Source organism: Oncorhynchus gorbuscha, linkage group LG08, assembly GCF_021184085.1.
Source record: "Oncorhynchus gorbuscha isolate QuinsamMale2020 ecotype Even-year linkage group LG08, OgorEven_v1.0, whole genome shotgun sequence".
NCBI lineage: Eukaryota > Metazoa > Chordata > Actinopteri > Salmoniformes > Salmonidae > Oncorhynchus > Oncorhynchus gorbuscha.
The window spans coordinates 2,603,814-2,616,251 of record NC_060180.1 but is presented as its reverse complement, the minus strand read 5'-3'; the positions used below and the strand labels follow the sequence as shown (position 1 = coordinate 2,616,251).

Below are 12,438 nucleotides of genomic sequence, written 5' to 3'. Positions count from 1 at the left end.
TCTCGGAAGTTGCTTTCATTTCAGCGCATCTAATTAGTAAACATTCCAACTGTATTAAATTATTACTATTTTTTAATTCCTCAAAACACACCAATTTAAAGTTCTCTTTCTTGTGATGTAACTGTCAAGACGGTGCGTTAAATCCCAGACGAAGAGTTAGCATTTTTATAGATTCAACGGAAAGCCAGTGTATTCCATTGAACATATTTCAGCCATTACCTGAGAGTTTGACAGGTCATTACAAATGTTTCCGTAGTCATTACGTTAACGAGAATAAACTAATTATACCAGCAAGAGTGGAAAAGAATCACCAAAGTAAAATAAAAGCAATCGATTCCACGAGATTTAGGTGCCAAGTGGTTTTGCACTCCTCAAACAGGAAATATATGGCTGGAAAGGAGAGACCCTCAGGTGGGCGTGGCGGGCGCGTTGCTAATATGTAGCAACAGCCTGGGATCTAATAATATTTCATACTTCCTAAATACGTTGAGCATTTGCTTTAGTCTGTCTGTCGTGTCAGATGGACGGGGTTTGCTTTAGTCTGTCTGTCGTGTCAGATGGACGGGGTTTGCTTTAGTCTGTATGTAGTGCCAGATGGGCGGGGTTTGCTTTAGTCTGTATGTAGTGCCAGATGGGCGGGGTTTGCTTTAGTCTGTATGTAGTGCCAGATGGGCAGGGGTTTGCTTTAGTCTGTATGTAGTGCCAGATGGGCGGGGTTTGCTTTAGTCTGTATGTAGTGCCAGATGGGCAGGGGTTTGCTTTAGTCTGTATGTAGTGCCAGATGGGCGGGGTTTGCTTTAGTCTGTATGTAGTGCCAGATGGGAGGGGTTTGCTTTAGTCTGTCTGTAGTGCCAGATGGGCGGGGTTTGCTTTAGTCTGTCTGTAGTGCCAGATGGGCGGGGTTTGCTTTAGTCTGTATGTAGTGCCAGATGGGAGGGGTTTGCTTTAGTCTGTATGTAGTGCCAGATGGGCGGGGTTTGCTTTAGTCTGTCTGTAGTGCCAGATGGGCGGGGTTTGCTTTAGTCTGTCTGTAGTGCTGGGCGGGGTTTGCTTTAGTCTGTCTGTAGTGCCAGATGGGCGGGGTTTGCTTTAGTCTGTATGTAGTGCCAGATGGGCGGGGTTTGCTTTAGTCTGTATGTAGTGCCAGATGGGCGGGGTTTGCTTTAGTCTGTATGTAGTGCCAGATGGGCGGGGTTTGCTTTAGTCTGTCTGTAGTGCCAGATGGGCGGGGTTTGCTTTAGTCTGTCTGTAGTGCCAGATGGGCGGGGTTTGCTTTAGTCTGTCTGTAGTGACAGATGGGCGGGGTTTGCTTTAGTCTGTCTGTAGTGCCAGATGGGCGGGGTTTGCTTTAGTCTGTCTGTAGTGCCAGATGGGCAGGGGTTTGCTTTAGTCTGTATGTAGTGCCAGATGGGCGGGGTTTGCTTTAGTCTGTCTGTAGTGCCAGATGGGCAGGGGTTTGCTTTAGTCTGTCTGTAGTGCCAGATGGGCAGGGGTTTGCTTTAGTCTGTCTGTAGTGCCAGATGGGCAGGGGTTTGCTTTAGTCTGTCTGTAGTGCCAGATGGGCAGGGGTTTGCTTTAGTCTGTCTGTAGTGCCAGATGGGCAGGGGTTTGCTTTAGTCTGTCTGTAGTGCCAGATGGGCGGGGTTTGCTTTAGTCTGTCTGTAGTGCCAGATGGGCAGGGGTTTGCTTTAGTCTGTATGTAGTGCCAGATGGGCAGGGGTTTGCTTTAGTCTGTATGTAGTGCCAGATGGGCAGGGGTTTGCTTTAGTCTGTATGTAGTGCCAGATGGGCGGGGTTTGCTTTAGTCTGTATGTAGTGCCAGATGGGCGGGGTTTGCTTTAGTCTGTATGTAGTGCCAGATGGGAGGGGTTTGCTTTAGTCTGTCTGTAGTGCCAGATGGGCAGGGGTTTGCTTTAGTCTGTATGTAGTGCCAGATGGGCGGGGTTTGCTTTAGTCTGTATGTAGTGCCAGATGGGAGGGGTTTGCTTTAGTCTGTATGTAGTGCCAGATGGGAGGGGTTTGCTTTAGTCTGTATGTAGTGCCAGATGGGAGGGGTTTGCTTTAGTCTGTATGTAGTGCCAGATGGGAGGGGTTTGCTTTAGTCTGTATGTAGTGCCAGATGGGAGGGGTTTGCTTTAGTCTGTCTGTAGTGACAGATGGGAGGGGTTTGCTTTAGTCTGTCTGTAGTGCCAGATGGGCAGGGGTTTGCTTTAGTCTGTCTGTAGTGCCAGATGGGCAGGGGTTTGCTTTAGTCTGTCTGTAGTGCCAGATGGGCAGGGGTTTGCTTTAGTCTGTCTGTGTAGTGCAGATAGGATGTTTTGTGAGGAGAAACAAAGATTTTCTGTAGTGCCAGATGGGCAGGGGTTTGCTTTAGTCTGTCTGTAGTGCCAGATGGGCAGGGGTTTGCTTTAGTCTGTTGTTCTGCCAGATGGGAAAATCAGGGGTTTGCTTTAGTCTGTATGTAGTGCCAGATGGGCCCAGGGGTTTGCTTTAGTCTGTATGTAGTGCCAGATGGGCAGGGTTTGCTTTAGTCTGTCTGTAGTGCCAGATGGGACCTGGGGTTTGCTTTAGTCTGTATGTAGTGCCAGATGGGCGGGGTTTGTCTTAAATACACTAGTTAGAACTTTATTTTTGGTCTGTTAACTGTAGTGCCAGATGGGGGTCCAGGGTTTGCTTTAGTCTGTCTGTAGTGCCAGATGGGAGGGGTTTGCTTTAGTCTGTCATGTTTGTCACAATGCCAGATGGGCAGGGGTTTGCTTTAGTCTGTCTGTAGTGCCAGATGGGCAGGGGTTTGCTTTAGTCTGTCTGTAGTGCCAGATGGGCAGGGGTTTGCTTTAGTCTGTCTGTAGTGCCAGATGGGCAGGGGGCTTTAGTCTGTCTGTAGTGCCAGATGGGCAGGGGTTTGCTTTAGTCTGTGCCCAGGCTCTGATGGGCAGGGGTTTGCTTTAGTCTGTATGTAGTGCCAGATGGGCAGGGGTTTGCTTTAGTCTGTATGTAGTGCCAGATGGGCGGGGTTTGCTTTAGTCTGTCTGTAGTGCCAGATGGGCGGGGTTTGCTTTAGTCTGTCTGTAGTTTGCCAGATGGGCGGGGTTTGCTTTAGTCTGTCTGTAGTGCCAGATGGGCGGGGTTTGCTTTAGTCTGTCTGTAGTGCCAGATGGGCGGGGTTAACAAGCTCAATCAAGCCCAGATCCAGTATTTTAAATGATTTCAAATGGTATTTGGATCCAGAATTGTACTGTGCGCCAATTTGTTTGCTGGGGTTTGTTTGTTCAGTTGGGGGCAAATCCTACATTTAATTTAAGACAAATGTTCAAGTAGTCATGCATTGATGTCAATGGGAGATTAAATGAAATTTTAATTTAAATGGAAGTTAGGATTAACCCCACGTTCTGCACAAAAAAAGTGTTGTTTTACCCACTTGTATGTTCGGTGGGCACAGCAGGCGACATGTGTACTTCAGTCCATCAGGCAGATCCAGACAATGTGTGTTTCTAGGGCATGTGGTGTTGGGTAGGGTACAGGCATCTACATCCACCTCACACTTCTGGCCCAGAAATCCTGCAAGGAAGCAGCGAAACAGACTCATTATCATCGACATTGAGATTAGCCACTGAGTAAAACTCAGCTGACTGGTAAAATGAGAAGGGAACAGACTTTGCAATTTTCCCCAAACAAGAAGTACAATAGGATGAAATGTTTGTGAGGAGAAACAAAGATTTTCTGACTGATAACATTAACTGAAACTTATTGGATTGGTTTCCCAGACACAGATTAAGATCCTGGACTTAAAAGCATATTCAATGGATCATTTCCATGTTTTTTTGTCTAGGACTAGGCTTATAGGTGCAATATTGCAGAAATCGCTCTGCCATTTCCTGGTTGCAAAAATCCTAATAGTTCACCTAATTTCATTGTACCATCTAAACCGCTGTGAAATATATTTTCCATAACCAAAAATATAGTATTTTGTGCTGTTTGAAAATGGTGCACAAAACCGAAAGAAAAAGCCGCAGGCATAGAAATAACACAAATGGAACAGATCTACCACTTATTAGACTTGCTTTCAATGGGAATGACTGATCTATAACTCGCATTTCTATGTGAATTTGGTCAGGTCACCCAAAAAGACACATATTGCAGCTTTAATCCGGGTCCTGGAAACTGCCTTGTGATGTAACAAACCAGGTAGTACTTGACTGTAGACTGAGTCTAAAGCCTTTTCACGACTGATCTTGTCCTGCCGGAGATCCTGATCTAAGGACAACTCGTTTCAGAATAACCTGCCCCATCTCTGGTCTCAAAGATGAACACCAGATCTGCTCTCTCATGTTCAAGTCTAGTTTAAATCTAGATCCCAAAATGGCATCCTATTCCCCTTATAACGCACTACTTTTGACCAGAGCTCTATATATAGGTAACAGGATGCCATTTGGGACACATTCCATGTATTGCTATGGATGGATATGGTGAAGTGGACACATGGGTCGTTCAATTCCATTTAAATTCTGTCAATTCAGGATGTAATCAGAAATTACAACGATCTCCTTTGATTTCTTAATGAGGAAGAAATGGAATTTGGTTTTGAATTTCCGTTTCCGTCCTGAATTGACTGAATTGAAATGGAAGTGACCCCGACTCTGGTGCACGGTGTGATGGGGACAATGCTCTGATTGAAAGTGCAGCATCTGGCAAGCCCAGCATAAACTCTGCCCTGCATGCCAGTCACACACACACAGACACACACACACCTCTCTCATGTCTCCAGGGTGGTACATCTCCATCAGACTGCATCAGTGAATGTAAATTCAGCCTCAGCCGGTCGAGACGAATAAACAATTACTGCAGAATGATATTAATACAGGAGTCGAATGCCCCATGAAAGGAGAGAGTATTCCATATCACAATATTGACATAATTCTCCTGCAGTAATGAGCTTTGGCAATGAGCCGAGTGATTTGCTCAGCTGTCAGTCAATGGACACTGTCCAAAAGGCACCCTGTTCCCTTTATAGTCCACTACTTTTGACCAGGACCCATAGAACTGGTCAAAAGAAGTGCACTATATAGGAAATAAGGTTGCATTTGGGATGCATCCAATGGCTTGTTTGGGGCTGGGATGGATAGGGCCCTATCTTAGTGAAACTGAATGTGAGGGGGCACAACATAAATACCTGGTAGACACCTGCATTTGTAGAAGCCAACAGAGTCCAAGCATGTCCCATTGTGCAGACAGGGGTTGGAGAAACACTGGTTAATTTCTGTCTCACAGTGGGGTCCTGAAAGACAAGAGGAAGGTGTAGTAGTGACTGATTACACTGTGTTTAATTAGTTTATGTAGGCATTTTCATTAACCCCAAATGTAAATGGACTCAATGATTCAACATTGGAATTGTAAATTCCCCCTTACAATTCTGAGGGAACATTCCAAAGTCCTGTAGTTTTATAAACAGTGTAGCAGTTCATTCTTTTCATTTCTCTTTAAGAATTACAAATACTGGAAAAACAGCAGGAAAAACTATTTTCACAAGCTATTATGCAACTCAACATTAAAATGCATAAGAGTCTTAAACTGATGAAACACAAAAGCCAGTGCTCTCTCATGTTCCAAGTCTAGATGGGGATTATCACAGTGCTCTCTCTTTTCAAGTCTAGTTTATCACAGTGCTCTCTCTTGTTCCAAGTATAGATGGGGATTATCACAGTGCTCTCTCTTGTTCAAGTCTAGTTTAAATCTAGATGGGGATTATCACAGTGCTCTCTCATGTTCCAAGTCTAGATGGGGATTATCACAGTGCTCTCTCATGTTCCAAGTCTAGATGGGGATTATCACAGTGCTCTCTCATGTTCCAAGTCTAGATGGGGATTCTCACAGTGCTCTCTCATGTTCCAAGTCTAGATGGGGATTCTCACAGTGCTCTCTCATGTTCCAAGTCTAGATGGGGATTATCACAGTGCTCTCTGTTCCAAGTCTATGTTCCAAGTCTAGATGGGGATTATCACAGTGCTCTCTCATGTTCCAAGTCTATATGGGGATTATCACAGTGCTCTCTCATGTTCCAAGTCTAGATGGGGATTATCACAGTGCTCTCTCAAGTCTATATGTTATCAAGTCTATGTTCCATCTAGGGGATTATCACAGTGCTCTCTCATGTTCCAAGTCTAGATGGGGATTATCACAGTGCTCTCTCATGTTCCAAGTCTAGTTTAAATCTAGCTCGGATATAACCTTCCTACGTAATGCATCGTAATGCATCTAGCCCCTCTTGAAAGAGTCAATCTCAGGATATGTCCCATATGACACCCTATTCCCTATATAGTGCACTACTTTTGACCAGAGCCCTATGGGATCCACTATGGTCCCTGGTCAAAATAAGTGCACTATCATGGGAATTGGGTGTCATTTGGGACAAAGCCTCAGTCTACTGTACAGCAGACTTACTGTGATTAATATCACAATGTTCTTTCTGTTGGTATATATATATAAAAATGCCACATTGTGCAGCTACAAATTGTACAAATCCATCCCAACAGCGATGTGCAAAGATATCTGTCAGAATAAATGTATTATAAGTATTGTTCAGGTAGTACTCTCAATGGGTGTGGGGTCATTCTTCATGGAGGATGGAAGATGAAACATGACCCAAGAAATAACCGACATAAATATTGGTTTACTGCAAAGGAACTCGCCATCCGATTATTAAGTAATGCATTTCAGTGTGTGCATTTCTTTCTTTTTACCATGGGAGACAGAATACATATTCCAGACTGACCGAAAACAGAGAAATAATTCCACCAACAACTAAGTCAACTCTCTGCTACTCTTCATTATTTTTTGTCATAAACAGAGCAGAAGAGACATTTCTGATGCAACAGTTGGACAAATAAAGTTGTATTGTACAACACAGTCCCCCAAAACGTCTGTAGCCTTCGATAGAGCCACATGGAATAGAACCAAGAACGTTACAGTACCGTCCAGCTGCCTTAGCCTGAGTGACAGTCTGCTTGTCATCCGTAAGGAGGTGGAGAGAGAGAGAGCAGAAACAGGCTGGCACCCAGGTTAAAACCCACAGAGGAAGAAGAATTGGTCTGTTGGGGTGATGATGATGAATGTGAGTCGGTCAGATGGTCTTTGAAAGGTCAGGTAAACTGGTCATTGAAAGGTCAGGTTGAAAAATCATGTAAACTGGTCATTGAAAGGTCAGGTAAACTGTTAATTGAAATGTCAGGTAAACTGTTAATTGAAAAGTCAGGTAAACTGTTCATTGAAAGGTCAGGTAAACTGGTCACTGAAAGGTCAGGTAAACTGGTCACTGAAAAAAGGTCAGGTAAACTGGTCATTGAAAGGTCAGGTAAACTGGTCATTGAAAGGTCAGGTAAACTGGTCATTGAAAGGTCAGGTAAACTGGTCATTGAAAGGTCAGGTAAACTGGTCATTGAAAGGTCAGGTAAACTGGTCATTGAAAGGTCAGGTAAACTGGTCATTGAAAGGTCAGGTAAACTGGTCATTGAAAGGTCAGGTAAACTGGTCATTGAAAGGTCAAGTTGAAAGGTCAAGTAAACTGGTCATTGAAAGGTCAGGTAAACTGGTCATTGAAAGGTCAGGTAAACTGGTCATTGAAAGGTCAGGTAAACTGGTCATTGAAAGGTCAGGTAAACTGGTTATTGAAAGGTCAGGTAAACTGGTTATTGAAAGGTCAAGTTGAAAGGTCAAGTGACCTGGTCATAAAAAGGTCAGGTAAACTGGTCATTGAAAGGTCAGGTTGAAAGGTCAAGTAAAATGGTCATTGAAAGGTCAGGTAAACTGGTTATTGAAAGGTCACAGTGAGAGGGTAGCTGATATAGAAGCCAGGATATAACCTGCGGTTGAGTCTCCAATGGCACTGATCCCTATATAGTTCACTACTGTTGACAGATAAAAGCAGAAAGTGATGAGATGCCCCCTGAGATGAAGGAACATGAAAGGTAAAATGGGAATATAATTGGACATGGAAGTAAATGCAGGTCATTCAAGTCAAGTAGAGAGAAATGTACAGGAGTAGTTTCAGAAGGAAATATGCGCTCCTACGAACGTATCAGTCTGTCTGTCTTGTACTGTTAATATAATGTCATATGGATTAGGAATGGGAACGCTTATTTGAATATTCAAATATCCGAACGGACGTTAGTAGTAGTACTCAAACATTTTGCAGGTCTATTTTATCCAGAAAAAAAGCGTATTTTTAATTAAATTATCCTTGTGACATAGTTACATAGAAATTATATACCATGACATTTGAAAGCCTTCATTTAATAAAACAAACTTTGAATGTAGTTTTTATGACGATGCATTGAGCTACTACTGCACATTTAGTCCTCCAGTCAGCGCTGACAAGGGATTACTATTAACCACTATTTAAATAGAGATTACAGACACACACCTAACCGAGGGCCTGACACAGATCAGCATCAGAAATATTATTTGTACTATTCTAATAGTGAAATGATTTCCCATTTCCATCCCTAATATGGACTACAATAGTATGTTGTGTTAGGCTATGTTATGTCCCATATACATCTTGGTTAACCCAGAACTAAAATCTCACTTAATGTTTACTTCGTCTGTCCACGAGATATGTCAATATATAATGAACAAAAATATAAATACAAAATGTAAAGTGTTGATCCCATGTTTCATGAGCTGAAATAAAACATCCCAGAAATATTCCATACTCACAAAAAGCTTATTTCTCTCAAATGTTGTGCACAAATGTGTTTACATCCCTGTTAGTGAGCATTTCTCCCTTGCCAAAATATTTCATCCACCTGACAGGTGTGGCATATCAAGAAGCTGATGAAACAGCATGATCATTACACAGGTGCACTTTGTGCTTGGGACAATAAAATGCCACTCCAAAATGTGCAGTTTCTTCACACAACACAATGCCACAGATGTCTCAAGTTTTGAGGGACTGCAGGAATATCCACCAGAGGTGTTGCCAGAGAATTGAACGTTCAATTCTCTACCATAAGCCGCCTCCAACATAATTTTTGAGAATTTAGCAGTACATTGAACCGGCCTCACAACCGCAGACCACGTGTAACCACTTCAGCCCAGGACCTCCACATCCGGCTTCTCACCTACGGGATCATCTGAGACCAGGCACCTGGACAGCTGATGAAACTGAGGAGTATTTCTGTCTGTAATAAAGCCCTTTTCTGGGGTAAAACTAATTCTGATTGGCAGGTCCTGACTCCCCAGTGGGTGGGCCTGGCTCCCAAGTCGGTGGGCCTGGGAGGGCACTGGTAGTATAGAACAAATTAATCTTTAATTTTTTATTTAAGCTTTATTTAACTAGGCAAGTCAGTTCAGAACAAATTCTTATTTATAATGACGGCCTACACCGGCCAAACCCGGACGACGCTGGGCCAATTGTGCGCCGCCCTATGGGACTCCCAACAACGGCCAGATATGATACAGCCTGGATCAGCATGGTAATGCTCCCCTGAATATTTCCAAAATTCCCATTATGAGCATTTACCTAGTTAAGTAAATAATCCTCAAAACCACCTCAAAATGTATTCATGAAATATCATAAATACCTTCGATACTGAAACACGAAGGTCATGTAGCAAACCATGAACCGTCAATGAGGAATAAACTTGGAAAAGGTTCAGGGTGAATGTTTGTGATTACTTCATTGTTATACATTGGGATTAATTTCCCCTTTCTAAAGCTCCAGGTTAGGTGAAGTGGATAACGATGTGTGCATCGCAGATGAAATATGCAATGGAAACCAATTAAGATAGGATTATATCTTTCTGCAGAGCAAACTTAATTACTAATGTACCATGAACTTTATACATTAGCGTAGGAACGCTCACAGAAAAGCATGCATGTAAAGGATATTGAGATGAATGAGAGAAAGAGGCATTAACCAGATCTGGGTTCAAATAGTATTCAATATATTAAACATTGCTTTAACCTGCCTGGAGTGGAGGTGCCTGTTATGCAGGGTTTTGGTTTGCACTTTTGAGACTTTCCATCACAGCAGGCAAGCCCAATCAAGCACAGATAGAGTATTTGAAATTATTTTTGAATAGTATTTGAACCCAGGAACCCAGACAATAGCATTAAGAACTGAGATTAGTGTGTGTGTGTGTGTGTGTGTGTGTGTGTGTGTGTGTGTGTGTGTGTGTGTGTGTGTGTGTGTGTGTGTGTGTGTGTGTGTGTGTGTGTGTGTGTGTGTGTGTGTGTGTGTGTGTGTGTGTGTGTGACCATTTGGATCACAATTCTTCATTGACGCATCATGGCGAGAGAGAGCACAGCAAGGTTCAATGTATGTTCCAAAATGGCACCCTAAAGTAGTGCACTACTTTTGACTAGAGCCCTAAGCTCCCTGGTCAAAAGTAGTGCACTATAAAGGGAATGTGGTGCCATTTGGGACACAAATTTAAAACTCAGATCTCCAGCACCATGTAGCCAGCTCATAAATACCCAGAGAAGACTTGGCTGGTGTTAGTAATTGGCTCATATACTGCAGTTCTTGGGCACCGTCCAAGGCCAAAGCAACACACTATGCAAACCTTTGCAAAAATGATAAAATAATGATAAATTGTATTTCAGAAAGAACACCACTGCCAATGAAGCCCTCTGCTTAATGATACATGTCTTACTGTACAGCATGGGTCGGCAACAGGCGGCCCGTGGGACAAAACCAGTGTAATGAATGTATGAAATGATTGCTATTTTCAAATACAATCTCTTTTCTGGCTTAGTTGGGGTCAATTTGCAGTGTACAAATGATTATGAGGTTGATGAAGCACAACTTTAGATTTCCTACATTATTATTATATTTATTTTATTCTAGCACTTAAACGATTTAATCTATAAAACACAAAACAAACTTTAAAACACAGATTGATTGAAAAAATATTTGTGATAGCATGTATACTTTTTGTACTACAACAATATATTCATGAGTTCCCAATGCATTTCAATGGCAAACAAAGGGTCCATAGACTAGATTCTAGAATCTAGACCAATCTCCTCTTTCACATTTTAAGCAATCAACCCTAAACCAACATTGAGATGTTCAGACTGCCCCTGCTTAGATTGCCTGTCTAGTGATTTTTTATGCTATGTACAGTGTACATTCTGAACTATAAAGATTTTAATTGTGCGTAAAATAACATGAATGAGAACCATAGGTATACAGAAGTAGCTTTTTAAAATGGTCCTGCTCCTTGGCCAGTTCCGCTTCATGATCAACTTCAAAACATTCATCTTCAAACTCTTTAAAATCTTTATCAACTATAACTACACTGAACAAAAATATAAACACAACATGCAACAATTTCAAAGATTTTACTGAGTTACTGTTCATATAATGTTCACAAAATTGACATCAGAAAACCGCTCGCCCACACAGCGCCATACACGCTGTCTGCCATCTGCCCGGTACAGATGAAGCCAGGATTCATCCGCGAAGAGCACATTTCTCCAGCGTGCCAGTGGCCACAGGAGGTGAGCATTTGCCCACTGAAGTTGGTTACGTCGCCGAACTGTAGTTCGATGAGCATGCAGATGAGCTCCCCTGAGACGGTTTCTGACAGTTTGTGCAGAAATTCTTTAGTTGTGCAAACCCACAGTTTCATCAGCTGTCCAGGTGGCTGGTCTCAGATGATCGATCCCGCAGGTGAAACAGCTGGATGTGGAGTTCCTGGGCTGGCGTGGTTACACGTGGTCTGCAGCCATGGGGGGGGGGAGCAGACGTGGGACCGACACTTTACATGTTGCGTTTTTATTTGTGTTCATTGTATGTACACATTTGCATAAATGTGCATAAAATTACAATTCTTAAAAACTTTCATCAACTGTATTTGCATAAACTACATTTGCATAAACCACATTTGCATAAAATAACTCAACAACAGTACCTTTTAAACCGTTCAAGCTAGAGATGCCAAACCAACTTCACGTGTTCAGGCTATCCTATACATTAAATCATCATTCACAAGCTAGAAAGCACACCACATTTTATTCAGGAAATGTACTTTTCTAGTTATAATAATTTTGTCGGCCTGAGAACCATTTGCTCCAACAAAAATCGTTAATTTGATGCCTTTTCGGTTTGTTTTTGGAGATTCTACCATAGCTCCAATTTTCCTTCCTGTATACCATTGGATAGACACATGGGTTTTACAACAGGCACGTGCCTGTCTGTCTGCCTGTCTGTCTGTCTGTCTGCCGGTCTCTGCAGTAGAGCACTGGCCTGTGATGTACTAAAATGTGAGCACTGGAACAACGAAAGGGGACATTTTACTACGGCCATTTTACATTTATTGTCTGCTTTCTTTGCTTAGAGGTACGGTATGCATCGGTAGAGATGTGTTTTATTCAAGATAATAGTGCAGCACTACCTGAGACATCACAAGCCACTAAATCTACCTTTTATGAGGA

The 12,438-nt window shown here is 42.6% G+C and overlaps 1 protein-coding gene across 1 annotated transcript in view; it reads right to left on the bottom strand.

Moving 5' to 3' along the window:
* LOC124042230 (protein eyes shut homolog) overlaps positions 1-12,438 on the bottom strand; it is a 116,178-nt gene that overhangs the window by 38,182 nt on the left and 65,558 nt on the right. Inside the window, exons 8-9 of the mRNA XM_046360646.1 lie at positions 5,171-5,275; positions 3,419-3,558 (exon numbers count right to left, since the gene is read on the bottom strand). Of these exons, the coding sequence (XP_046216602.1) occupies positions 3,419-3,558; positions 5,171-5,275 (245 nt within the window). The remainder of the gene's footprint in view (positions 1-3,418; positions 3,559-5,170; positions 5,276-12,438) is intronic.